Source organism: Bufo gargarizans, chromosome 3 (genome assembly GCF_014858855.1).
Source record: "Bufo gargarizans isolate SCDJY-AF-19 chromosome 3, ASM1485885v1, whole genome shotgun sequence".
In the NCBI taxonomy this organism is placed as follows: domain Eukaryota; kingdom Metazoa; phylum Chordata; class Amphibia; order Anura; family Bufonidae; genus Bufo; species Bufo gargarizans.
In genome coordinates this window covers 421,741,926-421,768,289 of record NC_058082.1, presented here as the reverse complement: position 1 = coordinate 421,768,289, position 26,364 = coordinate 421,741,926, and the positions used below count along the sequence as shown (strand labels likewise).

The 26,364-nt window shown below is 44.2% G+C and overlaps 1 protein-coding gene across 1 annotated transcript; it reads left to right on the top strand.

Moving 5' to 3' along the window:
• Positions 1 to 763: 763 nt before the first annotated feature.
• On the top strand, positions 764 to 21,662 carry NUAK2 (NUAK family kinase 2). Its single transcript, XM_044286247.1, has 7 exons — positions 764 to 1,052; positions 8,675 to 8,795; positions 12,258 to 12,409; positions 12,494 to 12,559; positions 15,721 to 15,840; positions 18,654 to 18,786; positions 18,954 to 21,662. Exons 1-7 carry the CDS (start codon positions 903 to 905, stop codon positions 19,907 to 19,909), a joined length of 1,698 nt encoding a protein of 565 aa, XP_044142182.1. The 5' UTR covers positions 764 to 902; the 3' UTR covers positions 19,910 to 21,662.
• The last annotated feature ends 4,702 nt before the right edge of the window (positions 21,663 to 26,364 follow it).

Here is a 26,364-nt window from a genome sequence, read left to right as displayed (position 1 = left end):
GTGATGTCAGGGCGCCCCACGTGCATGGATGACGTGATCGCATGGCACGTCATCCATGCGCATGGGGCTCTCTGACGTCATTCTGGAGCTCCCCGGGAGCCGCACGGACTGTAAGTATACCGCTCCTACTATGGCAACCAGGACTTTAATAGCGTCCTGGCTGCCATAGTAACACTGAAAGCATTTTGAAGATGGATCCGTCTTCAAATGCTTTCAGTACACTTGCGTTTTTCCGGATCCGGCATGTAATTCCGGCAAGTGGAGTACACGCTGGATCCGGACAACGCAAGTGTGATGGATGGATTTTTTTCCTGGCCTTGTGGTTATTCGCTTCTCTTCACACATGAGCCTGCATTTTATTTTAAAAATGACAGGAATAGACAGTTTTATAAAATAAAAATACAAAACAAATGCAAAACATGATCAAACCATTGGCGTCAAACCCCCACAACCTAACGCTCGCTTTGTAGCGATGTAAAAGGTATTTTCTGTTGGAAAGGGCCTGAGGTCTAGATGCAACTCTCCTGAGGCACACGCTGGCCATTACTAATAAAGGCAGTGACACCTATTGTTGCCATGCTGACGGCATCCGGACACAGGCAGTCTGCTCTGCAGAGCTTCATTTCCTCACCTGAAGCTTTCCCGTAAAGGGTGTGGCATAGAGTACAGCTGGAGGAGCAGCCAATCAGCTGGCAGAGGAGGAGGGGCGCGAAACAATAGGTGATGAGCGCAGCCAATCAGCGACAAGTGGACGGGGAAGCAGCGAGAGCCGGGAAGCTCTGTGTATTACCTAGTAGTGCTGGCATAGACTGAGGAGGAGTTGTGTCTGTCGCCCGCTGCTCTCCTCTGCAGTAACGTCCCGTTGTACGGTATTCTCAGCTGCACGGAGCTCTGAGCCGGGAATGGAGGTGAGGGAAGCCGGTTTGCGCCGCCAGGCCGTCAAGAGGCACCTTCATAAGCACAACCTGAAGCACCGCTATGAGTTCCTGGAGTCTCTGGGGAAAGGCACGTACGGCACGGTGAAGAGAGCCCGCGACAAGCAGGGGAAGGAGGTGAGAGCCTGCGCCCTATACACACTGTTGGGCATCCCTGGCAGCCTGTGGTAACATGAATAATGTCTGCCTTCACTTACCACCTGTCCCCATGGCTCTGATCACCCCTGACCAGACATGGATGGATCCCTCAGGCTAGCTCATGCAAAGCTGCTCAGACATAGTCATGCGTTATTATAGGATTTATGTTTCCTCTGAGTTATCAGCTTTGTCTATTTTCCTGGGGGGAAGGAGGGGGGGGGGGGCTTTACTAAAATAGCCTAAGGCTACCTGTGGATTTGTATGCCGAAAATCTGCACAAAAGGTTATCCTCATGGAAGAAAAAAAGCTAATCTCATTCACTTTGCTGGTACTCTATTACTCTGTGCGTTTTCAGCATGAAAGTCCATTTGGAAAAAATGTACGCAAGCGGCATGGTATGCGTGTACCCCAAAGGTGGCTGTACACATCAGATCGACGATGGTTGAGTGATCTACGGTATATTCTGGGGACTAATCGCTTCTCATACACATTATAGGCTGGGTTCACGCATACGTTACAAAAACGCAGCAGACCACGTTCTTGCATTTTTCAGTCTGGTAAAAAAAGTATACACTTTTATTATACTATTATTATTTTTTTTACAATGGATCTTATGGTGAATGGATGCTTCTGTATGGCATCGGTCTGAGGCACCCGTTTAAAGTATACGTTAAACGGATGAAAAAAAAAACATAATGTGAACCCAGCCATAGTCTTACGTTTTCAGGCACATGGCATGCGATCTTTTAGGAAATTACTATTCGTATAGCCGCCAACAGCTGCATCGGACTAAAACAGTCGCACCTTAAATTTCGCCCAATGAACAATTGTTATGGTTGAAATTGTCCATTTGGGGTAGAGCCACATGGTACGGTTGTGTACCACGTGGCTGTACTGACCGAATAAAACGTAATAAAGACCACATTGTTCAGTCGTCGGTCTGTATTGCTTAAGGGGTCTTAAACCCTGGATAGGTCATCAGTATCAGATTGGTCGGCGTCTGGCACCTGGGACCCATGCCAATCGGCTGTTTGAGAAGGCACTGGCGCTCGACGTAGTACTGCGGTCTTCAAACATTGCAGCTCAGTCCCATAGAAGTGAATGGGGCTGAGCGCAATACCAAGCATTACCACTCTACAATGTACGGCGCTTTGCTTAGTGAGCTGAGAATAGGACACAACGCTTTTCAAACGGGTGATTGGTGGGAGTCTGACATCCAGGATCCCAGCCAATCAGATACTGATGACCTGTTCTTGGAAAACCCCTTTAATGGCCACGCTGCGCCTCTAATACCGCGCTGTGTGCTCGTGTTCTTAGACCATTAGAGCTGGTGACGCTGCAGGGGATGAGATTTTTGCCATGCTTGGGTTCTGGTCATAAGGCTGCATTAGGAATTGTAGTTTATTCGGCCATCTTAATGCACCCCGTAATTGTTTCCTGCCCAGTCTACCAGCCTTTCCACAGACAGGACAGCAGACGGTTGTTTCTAGGACCGTCTTGTTTGTGTTTGAGTTACAGTACTACTTGGCACTGCCATGCGTCTTGCCCTTGGGACTTGTTGGCAGACATCCTCTTATGTGATTCTTGAAGTCCTACTTCCTTATGACTGGCCGGGGTTACAGTCATACATTGGCCTGTGGATGTGTGGCCCTGACTTTCACTAAAAGTCAACTTTCACACTCGCGTTTGGTGCGGATCCGTCATAGATCTGCACAGACGGATCCGTTCAGATAATACAACCGTCTGCATCCATTCACAACGGATCCATTTGTATTATCTTTAACATAGCCATGACGGATCCGTCTTGAACACCATTGAAAGTCAATGGAGGACGGATCTGTTTTCTATTATGCCAGATTGTGTCATGGAAAACGGATCCGTCCCCATTGACTTACATTGTGTGTCAGAACGGATCTGTTTGGCTCAGTTTCGTCAGACGGACACCAAAACGCTACAAGCAGCGTTTTGGTGTCTGCCTCCAGAGCGGAATGGGGACTCATCAGAGGCAAACTGATGCATTCTGAGCGGATCCTTATCCATTCAGAATGTATTAGGGCAAAACTATTCCGTTTTGGACCGCTTGTGAGAGCCTTGAAACGGATCTGACAAACGGAAAGCCAAAATGCCAGTGTGAAAGTAGCCTGTTGTCTTTATTTATTTTATAGTCTTTATTATGTTGACAGCCAATCGTATGAAAATATCACAAAAAGAAAAAGCCAAAGGGATCCATCAGGCGCTGCTGTCATGTGACTGCTTGGATTCCTCTAGGATTTTGGTAGAATTATGGGGGAGAGTTATCAAACTGGTGTAAAGTAGAACTAGCTTTGTTGCCCATAGCAACCAATCAGATTCCACCTTTAATTCTTGACAGCTCTTTTGGAAAATGAAAGGTGGAATCTGATTGGTTGCTATGGGCAACAAAGCTAGTTCTACTTTACACCAGTTTGATAACTCTCCCCCATAATTCTACCAAAATCCTAGAGGAATCCAAGCAGTCACATGACAGCAGCGCCTGATGGATCCCTTTGGCTTCTAGTGGGGTCTGTCTGGTTTGGTCTTTTTTTTTAGCCAGAAAAAATAGTGCTGCATGCTGTGCTATTTTTTTCATTTTTTTTTGCCAGCATGCCTGCTGGCTTCTGCGAGCGATGTGGACAGAGGCTCACATTGTCAGGACTTTCCAGTACACATCAGCCATGTAGAGACTAAGGAATATGTGTTGGTTGGTAAGTGTGTGAACAATGCCCGGCGATGGTAGAATTCCTCCTAGCACGCTCTTTGCTGTTGCACGGTTACCCACAATAGCCGATTGGTTTGCAAACATGTGCACTTGCCGGTAATCTGCTTCATAAAGGAGGCTCAGCCTTTATCCACAAATTCCAGGCTGTGTCCTGGCCTCTGATCACACGGTCTCTGCTCTTCACCCCCTCTCCATATAAATGTATACACCCCAGGGCCTACACAGTGCCAAATTTATTGGAAGCATTTTGCCACACTGGCCATAAGGTGGATCAGATTTATAGGTAATGCTTCTCCCAATTATGTGTCATCCCTCTAAGTACAGAACCTCCTTTGTCATTTGCCCCTGTCTGTCCTGATTGTCCCCCCGGGCAGTGGTGTCTGTTCTGTCAGCAGGGTGACACACCGCAGCTCTGGGAGCAGGCCAGCAAACGAGCCGTGCAGAGCGTGGGCGCAGCAGACTTGTTAAAAATAGCAGGCCGGTTTCGTTATTCCTGTTTTTCTTTTGGGTATTTCTTTCTTACAACTGTTGATTTTTTTCGGCCATGGATGAACTCGCAGATTCTGCCGTGAAGACAACAGGTGCCCTCACATTAACCAGTTCAGTGCTGTTTCAGAAGGCAGACAGCTTTCCAGTGTCCGGCCATCTATAGATAGAGGCTATGCTCCCATAAGATGTCCTAGACAGGAGGAAGTCTGCCTGTCTGTTGGTTGTCTTGTCGGTGTTATTTGCTCGCTGGTACTTTTCTCCTAACTATTCCCCCAAAGTCCAATTACTTACATTGGCACATTTTATCACATTCATCCGAGAAGTGTCAAGTGACATATACAGTATATGAAATACATACGTTGTGTTTAGATGAGTTTTGAAGTCTTGTCTACTTACCGCATACAAATCCATGCGGTGTATATACGTGGCCTAAGTGTGTTGCCATATACATCATTCATTAAGGCCTCATGCGCATGGCTGTAAGCATTCTGTGGTACACAGGACCGCCGATCTGCAAATTATGGAAGCCGTCCACATTTTTTTTTTTTTTGCGGACCCGTTGACTTTGTTCACGGACATATGGATGCAGAAAGCTTACAGGGGTACTTTCTGCATCTGTATGTCTGTTCTGCAAAGGGTAGAACATGTCCTATACTCTTCCATTAAAAAATAGGGGACACCACGTGGACCACATCCTTAGGCCTCGTGCAGATTGCAGATCCGCAAAACATGTATGGCTTCCGCTTGCGTTGCGGAATGGCACGGACAGCCATTGATATAACTGCCTATTCTTGTCCGCCAAACAGACCAGAATAGGACAGGTTATATTTTTTTGCAGGACCATGGAACGGAGCAACGGATGCGGACAGCACACATAGTGCTGTCCGCATCTTTTGCTGCCCCATTGAAGTGAATGTCCGCATCCGAGCCGCAGTTTTTGCGGGTCAGATGTGGACCCAAACAACGGTTGGGTGTAAAGGGATTTTCAATTCTATGATATTGATGACTCAGGATGATCCTCAGGATAGGTCATCGATGTCAGATCGCTGAGGGTCCGACTCCTGACACCTTTGACGATCAGTTGTATAAAGGGGCCGCAGCGCTTGTGCAGCACCCTCTTCATGATTTACATGCGCGCAGTCTACATTGCAGTGCGCGGTAATTTACAGCTTTTTTGTCAGGCGCAGGGAGCTGATCATAGATTCTGAATGATGAGGCAGATGGCATGAGCATCTCCATACGCCATACGTAAATGAGACCGCCTTGTGTGTTTAGCCCAGCGTGGCATGTAAAGCTCTGCTCATCTGCTGCTTGACCAGAAGGAGGATCAGACCTGGATATGAGCAGTGACTGAATCCTATGAGTGATGCTGTGCACCCAGCGGATCCCCACCTGCAACAACAAGAGCTGTTATCACAGGGTGCTGGGACTCTTGGGGTCAGCATGGCTTCCCGCCCCCATGTGTGACACACATCCTCTGTCTGTGGGACTCTTTCTTCCGCATTCCTGCTCCTTCAGTTGTTCTGGAGCGTCTTTGTTTTTCCTTTGTTTTGCGTTATACACTAAGCCTGCCCCCTCCCAGCCAAAAAATTCCAGAAGCCGCAGAGCATCTCGCCAAAAGTGGATGTGCTGCTCTGGCACCTGTAATACTCTTGCTATTAAAAAGGAAGCATATGGCTCCGTTTTTTCTCCTGCAAGGAACGCTGCTTTAGTCAATTCAAAGGTGCTTTTTCTCAAAGGTACAGCAGAGACAGATGCAGGGTGTCAGTTTCATGCTAATACACGTATAAACTGCCCTCTGCTTACCTGCTGCTTAATTGAAGAGTTTTATGGTTCATGGTTCTCAATAAACCTTATCTTTTGTGCTGAAACGGGTAAAGCTGCTTTCTTGGCCGCCTGCCACCGTCTCGCCTTCCAGTGCCATGGCCCTTAATACGAGAGCGGTGAAGATCAGGTTCTGTCCGACCTGCCGGATGATAGAACGCTGCAAAGCTTCAGAAAACCCGCATGAAATCTTCACATATATTATATAGAATATATATCAGCACAATTTATCCTGGTTTTGGTGCAGATTTTCTGTTTAACAGCCCCCATTGAAGCCTATGGGAAAACCCACTCTACATAAGGTGCGGAATAGCACAAACAATTGATTTAAACATCCGCAAGACAAGTCAATTTGCGCCCGGAAGAAAAAGCAAAGTGTGCGTGAGATTTGTCACTTTGCTGCTGTATTACACCACCTCTGCTCACAATTTCACAACCCCATTGTAATCTATGGGCGAATCACAATCAATCAGCCGTGGAGCCACACAAATAATTGACGCGCTGTGGATTTATAGCTGCATCGGAGGTCAGTTTCTTACAATGAGGATTTTATGCAGCCAAATCCCTGAGGACAATCACCACCTAATATGTACCTTGTACTACATTGTCAGGACTGCTGTGCACAGACGTCCTCTCCGTCATGTTGGCAAAGCAGTCCTGACAATGTCTTTCATCACAACTTTGAGTAAAGGGGACATTAAGGGAATAAAGAAATGGCAATCCAGACCCTTTATGTGTAGTACTACGCAGGTATTACTGCAGATAATAGTCCTTTTAATGTCTCCTCCTCAGCAGTATATTCGCCGTTATTGGCCATTTCAGGCTTAGACATAGGACCAGAGTGTCTGGAACCTTTTGCGTCCGTATTTGTGCACATATGATAGCATCTGGTTGGGGACAATATCTGCACGACATTTGTATGTTCTCTCCATGACTGGATTTGTTTCCTGCCTCTTCAAAAACAGATTACCGTATTTTCTGCTGTGTAAGATGCATCTGCCCATAAGACGCACCTAGGTTTTAGAGGAGGAAATAAGAAAAATATTTTTCATCAGACCTCAGACCACCTATCTGACTTCAGATCACAGCCTCAATGGGAATGAGCCCTCGGGCAGACCTCAAATCAGGCCCCCAGACTCAGAGCAGACATTAAAAAACAATTACCACTCAGCTTGCCTCTCCTGCTTTGGATGCTGCCGCCGCTCCATCACTTCCAGTGCTCTTCTTCCTGCTGTGCGCAGTCAGTCACAGCGCGGCCAAGGACCAGGAAGAGGTGACTACAGAGCCCGGAGAGCTCTGCTTTCACTGCCCCCCACTCCTCCTGTACTGATGAGCGCTTCCATAATAAAGAGCACTCCTTAGTATTCATCCCATAAGACGCACTGACATTTTCCTCCACTTTGGGGGGGGGGGGGGGGTGCATCTTATATGGCAAAAAATACGGTAAATTATTGCCTTTAACAGAACAACTTTCCATATGCCCTGAAGGACATATGGAAATGCCCCTCTATTAAGGCTACTTTCACACTAGCGGTCGATCGGATCCGTTCTGAACGGATCCGATCATATTAATGCAGACGGAGGCTCCGTTCAGAACGGATCCTTCTGCATTATATTGGCAAAAAAAAAAAGCTTGTGTGAAATTAGCCTGAGCGGATCCGTCCAGACTTTTACATTGAAAGTCAATGGGGGACGGATCCGCTTGAAGATTGAGCCATATTGTGGCATCTTCAAACTGATCCGTCCCCATTGACTTACATTGTAAGTCTGGACGTGTCCGCCTGCTGAGCGGAGGCTGAACGCCGCCAGACTGATGCAGTCTGAGCGGATCCGCTCCATTCAGACTGCATCAGGGCTGGACGGAAGCGTTCGGGTCCGCTCGTGAGCCCCTTCAAACGGAGCTCACGAGCGGACAGCCGAACGCTAGTGTGAAACTAGCCTAAGCAGAAGGCCCATTGTAAAGAGCAAATGGGTGGCCGCCTGCATCTATTATGTGTTGCTGTCTGCTGCAGATTCCCTCCTTTTTGACAGGAAAAGTACATTGTGTCCAGTTCTGTTTCTAGAAAAAAAGCACAACGCTGATGTGAACAGATGACTGCTGGGGCGACCACCGGGGCAAAACCTTTTTAAGAGGACTTGTCTGTTTTAGTAAATACTTGTACTCTTCATAAGCTAGCAGCTTGTATGCATCTTTTCTAATAACTCTGGGTTGTTGTTGTTGTTCCTCAGGTTTTCCTCCTGGAAATGTCTGAATAAAAAGACAACCGGATCTTTTCACCCCCTTGTACAAGAAGTGTTGTGTCCCTATGCAATCTGACACTAGCAGCAGTGATTGGATAGTGTCATTGTATACAACCCGCCCCCCCCCCCCCCCCCTAAACTAGTAATATACAGTTGTCAATGTATTCATACGTTTCTAGGAGGAATAACAGAGGAACAGCACAATACAGAGTTCAAAGAATGGATGATAAAAAAAAAACCTGAAACGGCATCTTTTATAATCTGCACTTGGTGAATGTGATCTCATATCTTTGTTTCTTGTTGTTGCCAGGTGGCCATTAAGTCTATCCGCAAGGACCGTATAAAAGATGAGCAGGATATGCTACATATTCGACGAGAGACTGAGATTATGAGCTCCCTGTGCCATCCTCATATCATTTCTATATATGAAGGTAAGTAACCGAAGCCCGGCTGATTAACCAGAGCCACGTGAGGCCTCCCAGCGTGGCTGTAAGAATAATAAGGACCCGAGGCTTCACAGTGTAATGTAATCAGCACATAAATAATAATGAGTAAGGATCATGGGCTTCATTTTTATAAAACCCCACCCACACACGTTGCATCCTGAAGACTGGCATGCTGGCACAGGCAGACCAGCTGCGGGGTAGCGGGCAGGCTGGTGCAGGAACTGTGCATCATCTCCTCCCAGCAGTTAATCAGAAGGATTTCAGGGAGGAAAGTGAAGGCTGTGAGTGCCAGAGACAGGCTCATGGCGGGCCGCCAGAGGACGGGAAGATTACTCATAGGGGCTGTCGCCTGCCCAATGGGACTTTTCTACATTACTCCACCTCGTTGTAGAAAGTGACAAGAACTTGTGACTTTGGGAATGTTGTACTGTGAATGGCAGACTAGTATTGCCTATAGTGGCACCTCCTGTATTAACCCTTTCTAGAGTGTAATAGTTTTGTGTCTTTTATGGTGGATTATGACCTTGCACCTGATGATAGAATGAGATTTTTCTTCAGACTAGAGAGTTTCGTCCATATGGCCTAAATGACTCCAGCACAAGGAAACGGATTGTGCAGTTTCTGTTAGAGGGAAAGTGCAGGACATAGAAAGAACAGGAACATCTGCTTATCCGTGCGGGGAAGATAACAGGGCTGTAAAGATATAAAGCCGGCCAGCCACCTGGAGCGAGTACACACGGTTTTACTGTCCTATTATAGCCATTTCCTCCTAAGGGCTCTCGCAGGTGACTACAGAGCCTTGCACTTCCACGCGATCGCACTGCCGTACGTTGTAGGGCGTCTTTACTAAAATGAACCAGATATGCTGTTCTAAAGTACGGCCGCACGGTCAGGTTTTGGCAGCCAAAACCAGCAATGAGGCTATTTTCACACTTGGCAGAGGATCTCAATACTGGAGGAAAAGCGCTTCCGTTTTGTCCCCATTCATTGTCAATAAGGACACAACTGAACAGAACGGAATGCTCCAAAATGCATTCCGTTCCTTTTGGTTGCGTTCCCATAACGGAGAGCAAACCGCAGCATGCTGCCGTTTTCTGTCTGGCATGGGATGTGGAGCAAAAACAGATACGGCATGACACACAATGCAAATCGGTGGTGCTGGATCGATTTTCTTGTGGACACAATAGAAAACGGATCCTGCACCCATTGACTTTTAATGCCGGATCCGTCATTGCTATTTTAAATAGAATACAACCGGATCCGTTCATAACGGATGCCGCCAGTTGTATTATCAGAAATGGAAGCGTTTTTGCTGATCCCTGCAGTGTGAAAGTAGCCTTAAGGCCTCACGCACATATTTTCTTTCTGTGTCCTTTCCTTTGTTTTTGCAGACCTTATGCGGAACCATTCATTTCAATTACTCCATGTGCATTCCATTTCCATATATCTGTATGTCCTGTTCCGCAAAAAAATAGAACATGTCCTATTTGTGGGACTGTTCTATTAGGGGCCAGCTGTTCGGTTTTGTAAAATATGGAATACACACGGACGTCATCAGTATTTTGAGAACTGCAAAATACATAGGGTCATGTGCATCAGCCCTAAATGAAAAAAGCCAAAATCCACTCCTGATTTTGGCTTTGAGAAACCCGACCATGTGGCCGTACCCTTAAGCTGCTTACCTCAAGGCTTATACAGTGTGTAATGTCTTCTTCCAGCGTGGTTGTGCAGTGGTCATGTCGGAACATGGATTAGCGAATTGCATACATAACAGAAGAATATTATGCAATCGTTATCAGGACTGATCCCCTTCTAAGCTGTAGCATTCTTGTGATAGCTTCAGACACCGGAGTGCAGATTCCCAGTCAGCAGAGCTAAATGGCAGCCTGTCTTCTGCTGAAACTTTTGCTGGCCATATGCAGTGAATTTGATTTCCCTTCTGCTGCCTATGGCCGAAAATGTCCCCTCTTAGGTCTCCTGTTTTCCCGCCCCCCCCCCCCCCCGTTAACGGGACGTTTTTTGCGTTCCATATACAGTCCGTATACGGAACCATTCATTTCATTTCAATGGTTCCGCAAAAAAAAAAAAAATATGGAATGTACTCCGTATGCATTCCGTTTCCGTATTTCAAATTTTTTTTTTTGTTCCATTGAAAGATAGAACATGTCCTATTATTGCCCACAAATCAAGTTCCGTGGCTCCATTCAAGTCAATGGGTCCGCCAAAAAAAGAACACATACGGAAATGCATCCGTATGTCTTCCGTATCCGTTCCGTTTTTGCAGAACAATCTATTGAAAATTTTACGCCCAGACCAATTTTTTCTATGTAATTACTGTATATGTCATACAGAAAAACGGAAACAAAAAAACGGAACAACGGTTCAGTGAAAAACGGACCGCAAAACACTGAAAAAGCCATACAGTCGTGTTAAAGAGGCCTTAACTGGATTTTCTAAAATCATCTCCTCTTCGCTGCTACTGTAAATGCTGTGTCTTTTCCTTGCACATGTGAGAGGAGTTGGAACATGCTGTGTATAAGGTGGAGCAGACCTTTTAATAGTCGTCCTGTAAATGTTGCCATGTGTTTAGATCTGACTTGGCACATTATGTCACTTGGTCTGGCATTAGACATCCTAACATGTGATAGCACACCCATGGCAAGGAGATCCACCTTTCCGTCGCTGCTTTCTCTAAACTTGTTATTGGGAAATCAGGAGAAATCACACCCTGAACTTCTGGTTCTTTGTGGAAGCTCACGTGTCTTCTCCACCCTAATCTCTGTCTACTGTATTTTTATTCCAGCCTCTGGTATACAGTGTCGGTTCCCTTTTTGGGACCAATAGGTCATCAAAAACAGACGCAGCAAACGTGTGAGGCTCCCTACAACCCCATTCATTCCTAGGAAGTGAACAGCTCCATAGTGGTGTGGTGGTCGTTCTTGGGTACTGCAGCGCACCTCCCATTTACTTCAATGGGATCATCAACCAGTACCAGAGAGTGGGCATTACACAGCATCCAGAGCTGTGGTTTTCCATTGTTCACTTCCAGAACCATAACTGTCGCACACACTTGAGTCATTATCTAGATCAATTTTATGATTATGTGAAAGTCGTTTTTTTTTGTCCATTTTTATTTTTTATTTTTTTATTATCCCTACAGTATCGCATTGTGAGCGATCAATTTATAAAATTTCTATGGCAGCTTTATAGAGGCTTGAGTATGAACTGCCATATGGAAACCTCATGAAGTGGAACCATACACATGTTGTATTCCGCAGACCTTATAATGCCCTCACTGTCCAGTTTACCGCACTCGGTGATGGAGTGGTTTGCCGTCAACATTTTTTGCAGTTGTTTTAGGCTTTTGGGAAGAGGGGTATATATTGGGAGCTGCATTTTTATCTCTTCTTTCCATGAAGTTAATTTTCATCTGTTTTTTATCTTTAGTGTTTGAAAACAGCAGCAAAATAGTGATTGTGATGGAGTACGCAAGCCAAGGTGATCTGTACGATTATATCTGCGAGCGCCAGCGGCTCAGCGAACAAGAGGCAAGGCGCTTCTTCAGGCAGATTGTGTCTGCTGTTCAGTACTGTCATGCGGTAGGTTTGAGTCTTGGGCGTAATATAGAAATGTCATGTTAATTCTTTCCATCAGAAATATGCTAATCTCTACGTCTCTTTCAGAATGGGATTGTACATCGGGATATCAAGCTAGAAAACATTCTTCTGGATGAAAACAAAAATGTGAAGGTGAGCACTGGCCAAGGCCTCTTAAGAACTATGCTGTAATCACGTTATGTAGAAAGCATGGAAACTCGGTGATACTCCCAGTGCTGCCAGGCTGCATTGCTACCACGTGGGCCTCCACGACACCCACAATCGGCATAAACAGTCGTTGTCAATGAAGTACTGTAGTTTCCATGTTTGTTAAAGTGTATCTGTCATCAGGCTATGCTAGGGCAATATAGTATGGGGACGGCTAATAGAAGCAATCGCATTACACCAGACACTGTGTATGGAGAGTGGGGGCAGCGCTGTCCTCGTTAGTATGTTGGACTATACTATGTGTCTGATGTATTCTCTAATTGCTACTTCTAGCCAAATGGCACAATCTTTTTCTCTTGTGCCGTTTTGAACAGACCTGCCCCCATACTATGCTACCCTTAAAGGGGTTGTCCCACAAAAAATATTTATCGTTTTCAAACCTGGATCTGAACACTTTTGTAATTGCATGTCATTAGAAATTTAGCATAGCCACTGAGTTCTTCAATAAAGTGTATCTGTATAGCGCCACCTGCTGTTTGTTTTATTTTTCTTATTATTTTGACCTGCTCACTGAGAAGGACGCACATGCTCAGTTTCATCTTTCAACTGCCTCGAGAGCTGAGACACGCCCCCTGAGCTGCAGCAGATAAGACCCTCCCCTTGAGCTGTCAGCTTGATATAAATCTAGCAGAGCAATAAATGGTGAGATCTCTGGATCCATGTACAGTACAGGGCTGGTTCTAGCTTTGGCAGAAAGAGGTTGTCATGTACTATATGGTGTCTGATTTTAATTTTTTAGATTAGTCATGGGATAACCCCTTTAAACCGGGAAGCATAGTCTGATGACGGACCATTTTTAAATCAGCTGAATAAAAGGTAGTTTGTATAGGGGAGATGTATCAAAACTGGTTCTGTATCAGATAGGGGCACTGTGCATTACAAACCGCTGAAACTCCATCACATACCCTAAAAATTAAAATGCTGTGTATATATACTTCTCAGTGTTTACTTTAAAGTAATATATGGGTTCAGCAATTTTTTTTATTTATTTTTTTTAACCTTAAAGGGTTTGTGCAATGGAGTAATATTGATGACCCATCCTCAGGACAGGTCATCAAAATGACTCCACAGCACAACCCCTTTAAGTAAAACCACCAACAAAAACACTGAAAAGCACAGCAAAATGCGGTGTGTAATTTTATCCAGAGTATTAGCCAGAATATTAAAAGCTATTGTCACTCACAAATGTGTCTCATTAAGTGTGCATGTTCTAATTGACTTGCTTCGACAATGTGGTCACTGAACTGAGATCTATATAACTACTCCCGTAGAGTGTAAAAGCGGAAAACCGCATGGCTGCCTCTGCTGTAAAGCTGTAGAAAAATGCCATTGACTTTGGACTGGGAATTCCCATGGAACTACTAAGTCGCTTTATCTCTCCAACCTAGTGAAACTATGATAATGCTCCAAGGTCATTAGCTTCATGCCCACATAACTGCTAGGGGGGTAATATCTCTGCTCTGCTCTGATGAGGGGTAATCACCCCGAAACAGCTGTCTGCAGATGAGGTGCTGGCTTATTTAATATCCAAGTCATGTCTCAAGGCTTAGTTAAAGAGCTGAACATTTGACTTGTAGGATAGCTGCCTTACATCTGGTGGCATTAGAGGCAAAGCTTGTTCAGAGCTCCTTTGCATCCCTTTCCTCACATAACTGCTATAACACTGCCAGTTGTGTAGGCCCACAGCTTTGCTGGTTTCAGGCACTTATATTGCAGTGGGATTTGAGCAGGGATGTGTATCAAACCTAATTGTTACTTTGAAGCCAGAGATTAATAAAGCAGTGCTGGTATGCTGGGTACAAACACCAAAAAGTTTCTTCACTGTAAGGCTACTTTCACACTGGCGTTTCTGGGTCCGCTTGTGAGATACATTTCAGGGCTCTCGCAAGCGGCCCAAGACGGATCAGTTTTGCCCCAATGCATTCTGAATGGATAAGGATCTGTTCAGAATGGATCAGTTTGCCTCTGTTCAGCCTCCATTCCGCTCTGTAGGTGGACACCAAAACGTAGCTTGCAGCGTTTTGATGTCTGCCTGACAATGCCGAGCCAAACGGATCCGTCCTGACTTACAATGTAAGTCAATGGGGGCGGATCTGTTTTCACTGACACAATATGGTGCAATTGAAAACTGATCCGCCCCCCATTGATGTTCAATGTAAGTCAAAACAGATGTTTGCATTATCATGAAAAAAAAAAAAAAAAAAAAAAATATAAATATATATATATATAATATAATAGACGAAAAAACGAGGCAGCACTTCCAGCTTCTGGTGTACGGGTGAAGACCCCAAACTTTAATCCAAGCGACGTTTCGGCCTACTCAATGAGGCCTTTATCAAGCTTGATAAAGGCCTCATTGAGTAGGCCGAAACGTCGCTTGGATTAAAGTTTGGGGTCTTCACCCGTACACCAGAAGCTGGAAGTGCTGCCTCGTTTTTTCGTCTATTGTATACCGTGGAGGAGCGGCCTGCCTCTGTGGGGATTTGCACCCAGTCCATTGGCTCTGACTGTGCTGCTGTACTATTTGTTTTTTATATATATATATATATATATATATATATATATATATATATATATATATATATATATATATATATATATATATAAATTTTTTTTTTGTTCATGGTAATGCAAGCAGATCCGTTCTGAACAGATACAAGCGTTTGCATTATAGGTGCGGATCCGTCTGTGCAGATACCAGACGGATCCGCACCTAATGCAGGTGTGAAAGTAGCCTGAGCTGAAACTTTTCACCACGTGTTTTCTTCTGAATCAAGTGACCTTGTCCTTTAACCAAAGCGCAGCATCTTTTTAAATCTACTTGTTTTTCTGCCGTTTGTGGACTTTATCCTCTAGCAGGAGACCTGCATGAGTGCCGTGCTGGCAGTAGTCCAGTATATCTATGCAAACAGGAGGGAGGGGAGCGAGAAAGAATGTTCCTCATTCATTTACATACAGGATCCTGTATGATCGCCTCCTCCTAGTATGTGCCTGCACGATAGCGTCCTTTAACCTTTTCTTTCTCCCTCATTTAATCCCTAAGTCTGTGCCTCTGACTAGTCTAATAAAACATTGTTTCACTTTAGATTGCAGATTTTGGCCTTTCCAACATTTACCACTCAGACAGCCATCTTCAGACCTACTGTGGCAGTCCGCTGTATGCATCTCCAGAAATAGTCAATGGCAGGCCATATATCGGACCAGAGGTGAGAATACATTGTGTTTCTCTTTGTGACGTATAAATACATGGTGGTCTTAAATATTGGTGATGTGATTGTGGGTGTCTGTCTCCCTGCACCCCTGCCAGTCGGCTGTAGTATACCAAGCACAGTGCCATACATTATATAGTAGTTGTGTGTGGTATTGCTGCTCCGTTCCAGTCATCTGAAAGGGACTTGGTTGAAGGATGGTCATGTGACCGATGGGAGTGACGTCACAGGCCAGGCACCTTCAAACAGCTGATTGGCAGGGGTGATGGAAATCGTAACTAGAGATGAGCGAATCCACTTCGGATGAAACATCAGGAGTCGATTTGCATAAAAGTTTGTTTCAATACTGTACAGAGCGAGCACTCGGTACAGTATTAGAATGTATTGGTTCCGATGAGCCGAAGTTATTACTTCGAGAGACTAAGCGTAATAACTTCATAAATTTGATTTCTACTGTAAAAAAATATATAAATTTCCTAAACCCGGGTTTGGTTCCAAAGTACCACTTGGAACCGAACCAGAGTTCGGGAAATGTTTTTTTACAGTAAAAATCAATTTATGAAGTTATTATGCAAAGTCTCACGAGACTTCGCAAAGTAATAATTTCGGCTCATCAAAGCCAATACGTTCTAATACTGTACCGAGCGCTCGCTCCGTACAGTATTGGAACTGAGTTTTATGCTAATCGACTTCTGATGTTTCATCCGAAGTCGATTCGCTCATCCCTAATTGTTACTCCACCAGTCACATTTTGATGACTTGAGGACCATTTAATGTTTTTTCCAAAACGGTATGGCCTATATAAGGTAGTCATTTGCAAACATTTGTGGCATATATCTGGCGCAGATTATGTTGCGGCAGAATCTGCGACTATTTCCTGGCAGGCCCCCCTCATTCATCATTTTCTATGCCTGGTTTATAAAATGGTCTAAATGTAAGACAGTATTTAGAATCGGTCGGCGCCTCTACATGATTTCGGCGATATACCACCAGTACAGGGCCTTATTAAGGCCGGCGTCTAAAACACCAGTCTTAATAAATGTGCCCCGTAGTCTACTGGGAGACTAGTACTATTGAGTTCAGGTCTAAACAAGGTCCATGCCTATAGAGAGTTTGGCTGTTCTCCCCGTCTTTGCATTTATTTTCTCCAGGTACTCTGGTATACTTTACTTTAACGCTCCAAAACAACTTGGTTCATTGGCTGCCTATGATATTGGCCCTAGTATGTATGTATTTGTGATGGACAATTATAGACATGCTGGGTTCATTTTTTCAGAGACCTTTTACATGGGATCAGAGTAGGCAGTGATCGGGAACAATTAAAGTTCATTCCGAACCATTGATTACCTGCATCAATCATCCCCTCTGCATGGGGTTGAGTGACTGTTACTATGATTATTCATTCCTCCCATAAACGTTTATTGTTTGTTGGTAGCACATCCCTGTTCACAAGAAGATGCGTTGCCGTCAAACAAGGATTTTTTTGTTGCCGATTGCTCGGCCATCAAAGTTTGGTTGGAAATCGGCAGCACATTTACACGGGCCAGTGATCAGAAAAAAGTGTTTGTACGAACATTTTGTTCCCAGTAATTGGAGTGTTCTTTGGCCTTGTAAAATGGACATGTATTATGTGTAAGGGGGTTGTGCAGCCTCACACAGAATCATTTCTCTGAACAGACATGATCAGAGGGGACTAGTGCTGCAAATCAACAGTGCTAACCAGAGCCATCATCAGAGGGACTTGATAGCTGCTTAATTATCATATTCTGAATTATGGGTGATCATACTATAGAAACAGACTTTTTTACTTTTATTCTTGAAGCAGCTCTAATGTCTACACAGTCTGCTACTGTACCTGTTTTTTAATCAGAGGAGCCTCCTAAGTGGTTACGCCTGCTCAGTCTTGCACTCCTGGTCTTATGAAATACCATTTTATGTAGCAGTACTTGCCAAATGTATATGGGCATTCCTTTTAATTAGTAGGGTTGTCCATTCCAACGACTCCTATCATTCATAAATCTGTACTTCCATTGTTCAGATGAAATTCGTTAGTGCATAGAGCGGCTACCTACAGACGTAAATATGCATAGTTATTTTTTTTTTTTAATTGCTTAATTAGGGCTATTAAACTGCCTATGCTTTTCTATGATCATCCAGTAATCCCAGATACTGATAATAGGACCTGATAGGTGCCAGATTAAGCACTGTCAGGATGCTTAGGGGAAACCCCCTTCCTTATCATCATAATGCTGGTTCCATGTATGGAGTCAACCAGAGAGCAGCTGGGGCATTTTAGTGTGCAGTAACACAAGCCCTACCCCTCTCCCGAACTTCCGGTAGAGTGTGTGAGGTCATGCATGTGCACCTAACCGACAGTGGAGAGGATCGGGGGAAGGAGAAAGTTCTTTGTCTGCAAGATCTCTCCTAAACTGCTTATTGCAGCAGTTTGGGCATCACCCTGTAGACATAGCTGTGTGTGCACTATGGGCTAAATTAATTTCTTTTTTTCAGGGTTTATTGTCCCTTTTAAGGCTTTGTTCATATCTGTGTTGGTGGCTGTATTTGAAGCATAACAGCGCTATTTTTTTATTTATTTTTTTGTAAAATGACAGAACCCAACTGATCCATTGGGCTCTGTTGGTGTACTAGTGACAGATCCCTCACAGCTTGAATTCTGTTTTCTCGGTCTTATAGACCAGGAAAAACAGAATTCCAAACAGATATGAATTCAGCCTAAGACCTGTATACTCTACTGAGAGCTGTCAGTGTTTGCCTGTAAGTACATTAATAACATTTTTCCTATTTTCTAGGTCGATAGCTGGTCCCTAGGAGTTCTGCTCTACATTCTGGTCCATGGTTGCATGCCCTTTGATGGGCAGGATTACAAAAAGTTAGTGACCCAAATCAGCTGCGGTGCCTACAAAGAGCCAAGCCACCCCTCAGGTAAGTGAGTAACGTCTCCCAGACATTCACTTGTTTGCGCTTATGCAATGAGTTTATATTCCAGTTGGTGTGATCTGCAAATAATGTTGTATTTGTATTCTAGGTGTTTCTTTTCTGTTCTTTACCTTCTCTTGTTTCCCACTAATAACCTGCCTTTCTGTTTCCAGATGCATGCGGACTTATTCGATGGCTTCTAATGGTAAACCCTGAGAGGAGGGCCACCCTGACTGATGTGGCCTCTCACTGGTGGGTGAATTGGGGATATGAGCACTCACTTTGTGAACCAGAATCGACCAAAGACACCCCATTCTCAATTGTTGGTGGATGGCTTCGGAAATCCTCCCGTCCTTTGTGGGATAATAGTGCGAAGATGCGCTCGTTTTTACGGCAACATCTTCCAGGGGCAACAGTAACCCGCCAACGTTCACTGAAGCGATCTAAGAGGGAAAATATGAGTCGGGTAATAACACCTCAGGACTCTCAGGAAAAGCCTCATACTGTGCCACCTGCTCCTAAAAAAGGCATTTTAAAGAAGCCTCAGCAGAGAGAGTCTGGCTATTACTCCTCTCCTGAGCACAGTGAGGGTTCACCGATGGGAGAGGATGATGATTCTCCTGTATTTACTGTGCCAACAAGTATGGAAGCTTTGAATACGGGTACAAATGGACAAGAGGCAGCCACCAGTGTGGTTAGGAAAGGAATTCTCAAGCGCAATGGAAAGTTCTCTTCTGCTGGAGCAGCACCAGAGTTGTCTTTTGATGCTGTAGACTGTTCTTTAAGGAATGAAAAGTTACCTGTTGGCACGCTGGCTCGTGAGAAAGTACAGTCCACTGTTAGCCAAGAAAGCATTCTTTCCACTGAGTCTTTTGAGTTACTAGACTTTCCCACTCGGTACAGAGAGCGTCCAAGAGGAAAAAATAGATCTATGAGGGTTAGTATCTCCGCAGAAGATCTTCTGAAATTAGACACAGATGAGGACAATGAAAATGATGGTCCCAGGCTCTGGGATATGGGATGCTATCGGGCACGGGTGGCAGAGAGCTGTCTGTCTTTAGGTGTGGCGGAAGAAGAAGCAATGCAGGTTTACAGGACTGCGGTGCTCATTGGTCGAGAGTTGAGCTAAGGTGCCTACTGTGTATACTTGCTACCATAAAGAGTCTTCTGAAGACAAAGGAGGAGCGGTCACAGAGGCCTTGCTTGGGACTCTCGATGTTGCCTAAAACACCACCTAAGAATGTCAAACTGTGTGATGACATTACGATAGAATCAAGGAGTGTAGTATTTAAAAAGAATATAAAAGTGGCAACAACGGTGACATCCTTCAATGTTTGCACTGAGAGTCCGGGCACGCAATGTGCTGCTTAGTTCAGGTTAATCCCTTTACAAGCTGCTGCCTTATCGTGAGCTTACCATACAAGCAACATACTGTATTTGATTGCATATTGAATTGTGCAGGCTCATACCTTGTATATCCTTATTCTCTGTATACCACAAAGGTTATGAATCCTTGGTGGATAACAGTGACTTGAATTTACTTCCTTGTGCCTTGGTTGAAACTTCCCTTTCTACTTGAAAATACTGTAGCTACCATGTAATACCCCAGTGTACATCCAAAGTCAAAGGTGAAAAACGAAGACACGGGTTAAGGGTTGTAACTAAAATAAACTTGATGGCACTAAAAACTGAAAGAGGTGGGAGAATATAATTAGTCCAAGAATTATAGCTGGAGGGGTTCTATAGAAACATGAGTCATTTCATTTGCACAGTCTTTGGTCTTGGCCAATAATCCAGTGCAAACAAGTTTCCGTGTGTAAACAAGAATGTGTGCGTGTTTGTATGTATAGCTGCGCACGCCCACACGACCTTGAGACATGACGTGGATATTTTTTTTAAGGGATAGAAAAAGAAAAGTCTTCAAACTAATTGGCAATGAAACTATAAACATGCCGGGAGCAAAACAACTCAACCCAACATTTTTTTTCCATCATTTTTTAACTTAACTTTATTTATTCTTGTATTGCTTTCTGATGACTTACTTTTTTTTTTTTTTTTTCCCCTGACAAATTTGCATCGGTAGTGGCAACTTTATTGCATTTTAATCTAAGTCTTAATACTTGCATCAAAACAAAGAAATGTTTTTCAGTTTGTATTCCTTAAGTGTTTCCATTAGCCTTCTCCCTGCAAAAAATGCACTTTCCTCTGCGGTAGTTTGGAATTGGAGAGTGAATTGCTAAGCAAGGTTCTCTCCTTTTGCTACTGGAGAGAAATAATGGATCTTAGGGGCTGATTCACACGACCATGCTCCTTCCAGGAAACGCAGTCCATGTGTCGGCCACAACTCTTGGACCCACCATCGTTCCCCTGACCAGAACTGACTGCATCATAGAGATTTATGGTGCAGTCAGTTGCTATCTAATCGTGGGTCTAATGTACTGTACTGAGATAATGTGAGTACAGTACATTAGACCTGCGATCAAATAGCAACTCGCTGCACCATAAAGCTCTATGAAGCAGTCACTTTGTGTTAGGGAGTCTAGGTCAGTCTGGCAGATGGGGCTGACACCACGGGCTGTGTTTCCCAGACTGATCATGGTTGTGTGAATTGGCCCTTAGGCCCTTTTTACAAAAGGAGGAGTGTAATATTTCCTTAGGGAATGTTTCCCTTCTCCTGAGTTGCATTTCAATCCTCTTAACGTAAAAAGATGGTAGAACATATCTCCCATTTGTAATGTAAAAGGGGCCATACACTGAAAAAAAGATGATGGATGTACAATATAAGAAGGGAGCCTTTCAGAGATCAGCATTGTCTTTTTGGTATGCTTATTTTCTCCATTTGGGTCCAGATATTTTCAGCAAATTAAAACAGATGTTAAAAAAGATAATTTGTGTATTGTGTTTTAATTGGAAGCTATGAAGAAAGCGTAAAAAAAACAAACTCCTGAGTCTCCAACATAAGAATTTCAAAGCTATGATGTTATATACATGGTATAGACACTTAGAACACATGCATGCAGTATCCTAGTGCAGCAACCCGGATCGGAGAAGTGGTAGTGGACATGATGGTTGTAGTAGTAATCATAGTTCACAGTGGTGGTACTCACCTGGGCCGTGCAGTGAATAGAGGGCGCACCCTTTTTTTCCCCCCTCTGGGCACTCTGAGTCCTGGGGCTTCTACCTGGTGTTAAGTAGGGTGCCCTTAATGATGTGAGGTTTAGAGGCGCAAGGCAGGACGCCTTCATGTGGGGCAGAGAATGTGATGAATGCAAGGCAATAATGAGCCCCGTTAAATAGCAAGCAGTTCCTTTACTGTGGTAGTTTAATGATAGTATGATAGTATTTAGTTCAGTCCCAAGATACATGCACAATACTTCCAAAGCTGAACATTGGATAACTGCCAGTGAGATTACTGACTTTCTTTCTATCGGATCCAGTCTACTTTTTTCTAAATCAACCAGAGGGGTGCATAATGTCCCAAAATGTACTACGGTTCCCACATCACGGTGTAGCTGATCCATGGTAAAAACGTGGTGGGCGCCTGAGGTGATGTAGCCTTTCCACTAGCCAGAAGACCTAAGAAATTACACTTGCTGCCTTTGCACCAACACTTCTTTGGTCTCACACAATCTATAAATTCAGTACTTGTTTTTATATGGTAGTTGAATGGCATAAAAGGATGATGGTTCTTTACAGCAGATCTCACTTCTGCAACTGCTTCTTCTCGCTTAGCCTGACTAGACCATACTGACTTGTCATAACTTGCTCAGGGTGGTGGCTTGGTTCTCCATGCTTGGCAGCATAAAACCTCATTCACACATCAGTGATTCACGGATGTGTACTGTATGTGTTCTCCACATGTACCCATTCATTTTAATGTGTGTATTTACATGTGTTTTAGCAGGGTCCGTGGTTTCAGCACAAATGCCTGCTCTATTTTGTCCGTGCTCACCGATCCATCACGCCCATTATAGTCTATGGATCAATGAAAAACATTGATGGGACACTGATGCCATCGATGTTTCCCAGACCATTAGGAGGGGATGCAATAAAAATAAATTTTGAGCTGTACAGTGTCCATGAGACACGGAGAGCAAAAAAATTGACAAAGACCAAACATGGAGCCTTCAGACATCTTCATGGATGAATCACTGACCATCTAATCATGAATTACGTCCCGGACATGGACGTGTGAATGAGGGATAGCACCTTTTTAGTTTACCACTGTTAAGGGGGTGGTTCTCAGCAGTGTGGGCACAGCAATAATTTCTGTAGTTAACCCCCCCCATGGTCTTGTCAGCAGCAACACAAATACAGTCCATTCAATGACAACAAGCAAAGTGATTTACAATGCCTGTAACAATATTCTGGCCTCAGCACAATAAAGTCTCTTTTTAGCCACACACATAAGCAGTTCACAAGTAGGCACAAAAGAGCTATCCGGTTCATGACACCAATGTATGCCCTGGGCCCAGAGGGGGGGGAAGAGAAGTGGAGGATAGGAATGTCGGTGGCAATGATGGAGGTCGCGGTCCTCACTCTTGCATTCCTTGGGGCTGTGCAGTGGTGGGATGGGTTACTTTGGGGTTGCTCTTGGTGGGAATGAATTCTGAGGTGCAAGGCAATGATGAGTCCAGATTAATAGATGAACAGTCCTTAAAGGGAACCCGTCTCCGGGATTTTGTGTATAGAGCTGAGGACACGGGCTGCTAGATGGTTGCAAGCACATCCGCAATACCCAGTCCCTATAGCTCTGTGTGCTTTTGTTGTGTAAAAAAAACGATTAGCTACATATTCAAATTAACCTGAGATGAGTCCTGTCCCTGACTCATCTCACATACAGGACTCATCTCAGGTTAATTTGCATATGTATCAATTTTTTTATTTTATTTTTACACAATAAAAGCACACAGAGCTATGGGGACTGGGTATTGCGGATGTGCTAGCGGCCATCTAGCAGCCCATTTCCTCAGCTCTATACCCAAAATCCCGGTGACAGGTTCCTTTTAAGTTCAAATGCAGTATTTACAGGTCTCGGCATGCATGGACTGGTAGCTCCTACACAGATTGCAATGTCCACAGGTCTTTCAATTTCCCAGGCTGTTCCTTCTCTGGAGCAATCTTTCTTAGGGCTGTTTCACACGAGCGGATGCCGTGAATGACAGCCAAGACCCGAAGCGGACAGCAGAAGCACCGAGCATTTCGTAGTATAGAGATCACAGAGCGGCACGGAGCATTATCAGTCATGTTATTGCTCCGTGCTTCTGCTGTCCGCATTGGGTCTTGGCTGTCATTCACACAGTGGATGTCACGCACGGCATCCGCTTGTGTGAAACGGCCTTTATACTTCTCTTTCTAGCTTTAGCTTTGAGAAAATAGGGGCACAACACCTGTCTTGCCGCTCTCTGCACTTACTTTCTCTTTTTCTTATACTACCAATGCAATACTACAGGTTTCCAGTGCGGGATGTAGTCCTTAGCAGAATCTTGGTCTGCTGGTATGGAACAGTCCCACTTAGCAATGTTTACTCATTCTGTAGTACACACAGGATATGTACAAAAAGCTTGGTGACCAAAGAAGTAAAAAAAAAAGTAAGCGGTACCCAGAAAGATTACCAAGATGAAGCCTATTTATTTTGGAGCAAAAGCGGCGTAGGGGTGCATTACTATGTTCAAGTCCATCAAAGGTCAATACAGCAATCTAGCTAATTCAACAGCAAGATTTCTTTATTGGCCTTTGATAGATTCTAATAATCATTTTAGATCTAGGCCTGTGAATATAAACAAGGTCCTATTTCTAGAAAGAAAAAAGTGTTTAACCACAAGCACACAGGTTGGCAGCATGGCGCATTAAAGGGCATCTGTCAGCAGATTTGTACCTATGAAACTGGCTGACCTGTTACATGTGCACTTGGCAGCTGAAGGCATCTGTGTTGGTCCCATGTTCATATGTGCCCGCATTGCTGAGAAGAATAAAGTTTTAATATATGCAAATGGACATCTAGGAGCATCGGAGGCGTTGCCGTTACACCGAGAGGTTATGCTCTCTCTGCAACCGCCGCACCCTCTGCACTTTGACACATGCCTTCAGCTGCAGCAGGTCAGACAGTTCCATAGGTACAAATCCGCTGACAGATACCCTTTTAAATGGCGAATGGAACTGTGATGAACAATGTTGAAAGACAAGTTAACCACAAGCATTGCAGCAGTACTCTCAAGGCCAAGCAGCAGCCGCTAAAGCACGGATGTCCAACCTGCGGCTCTCCAGCTGTTGTAAAACTACAATTTCCACCATGCCCTTCTGTAGGCTGATAGCTGTAGGCAGCCTGGGCATGATGGGAGTTGTAGTTTTGCAACAGCTGGAGAGCCGCAGGTTGGCCATCCCTGCGCTAAAGCAATAATGTTAAGATGCATAAAAAACACAAAAAAAATGGAGATTTAAGTATATTACAGTGGTTAACCTGCGTAATGCTCAACTGTAAAAGGGCTCTTTCACACGAGCGGATGCAGTGCGTGGAATCCGCTGCGTGAAAGAGTGTCAAGCCCCGTTCCAGACAGCAGCGACACAGAGCATTAACATTATTGATAATGCGCTTCGCCTCTCTGTGACCTTTTTAAAACAAAATCACGGTGACAACTTTATCTCACAGATTTTGTAGTAAAAAGATTACAGAGAGGCGAAGAGCATTAGCAATAATTGTGGCAGATGCAGCACTATGAAGTGCCTTTTGCGCTGCTGTATTAGAAGAATTTTGATATCTCTGACTTTTAGTCTGACCAGACTGTCTATTACTCTGTAATTTCTTTAGCGCCGTTCTATGAAAACAGTAGGTTTAAAAAGCACACCAAATGCTTGAAATAACTTCTTTATTAACTTCAACTTTTCTTCATATAACACTGCGCCTCCACAGCAGATAGTCCATGTACAAAACATGTGTTGCATAAAGATTCATAAAATGGCGGTATGCATAAGATGGTGGTTCAACTGTTCAATCTTTTCATTCAACATAAAATGGTGGATATATTTCTCTCTTGAGTATCTGTACTCTCACTTTAAGTTATTTAAGCACTTTATGATCTCTCTGAGAGGTTTATCTGAGGATAACTAATAGTTCTACTTGCTGAATTTGGTCGCAATTTGCAGTATGCAGTTAGCAGTAACTATTAGCAAATTGGTTGAGTATGATCTGGTATAGTTGTATGCAATTTGGATTGCAATATGGAATTTTAATTTGGATTGTGAAATTTGTAGTTTGCAATTAGTGGAACTGTAAGTAAACACACATATAACTGGTTCAGTATACACTATATTCAGGTACTGCACAATGCACTCCCTGTCCACCTTCACTGTTTGTCAGTGCCTAAAAACACAGTATACAGTAGCTCTACAACTTCAGATTGGTCATTACCTGTTTCTGAGTTCTTGCCTGTTCAACTGTGTGGCCATACCGCCGATCGTACGCACCACGTGCAGGGACCAGACGGCAGCGCTCCAGCTTATTCTCCTGCTGCAGCGCTTCAGACTTGAAAAAGGGGTCCTTTGAACCCCGAAGCCCATTATCCTACAATAAATCTGATTGTACCT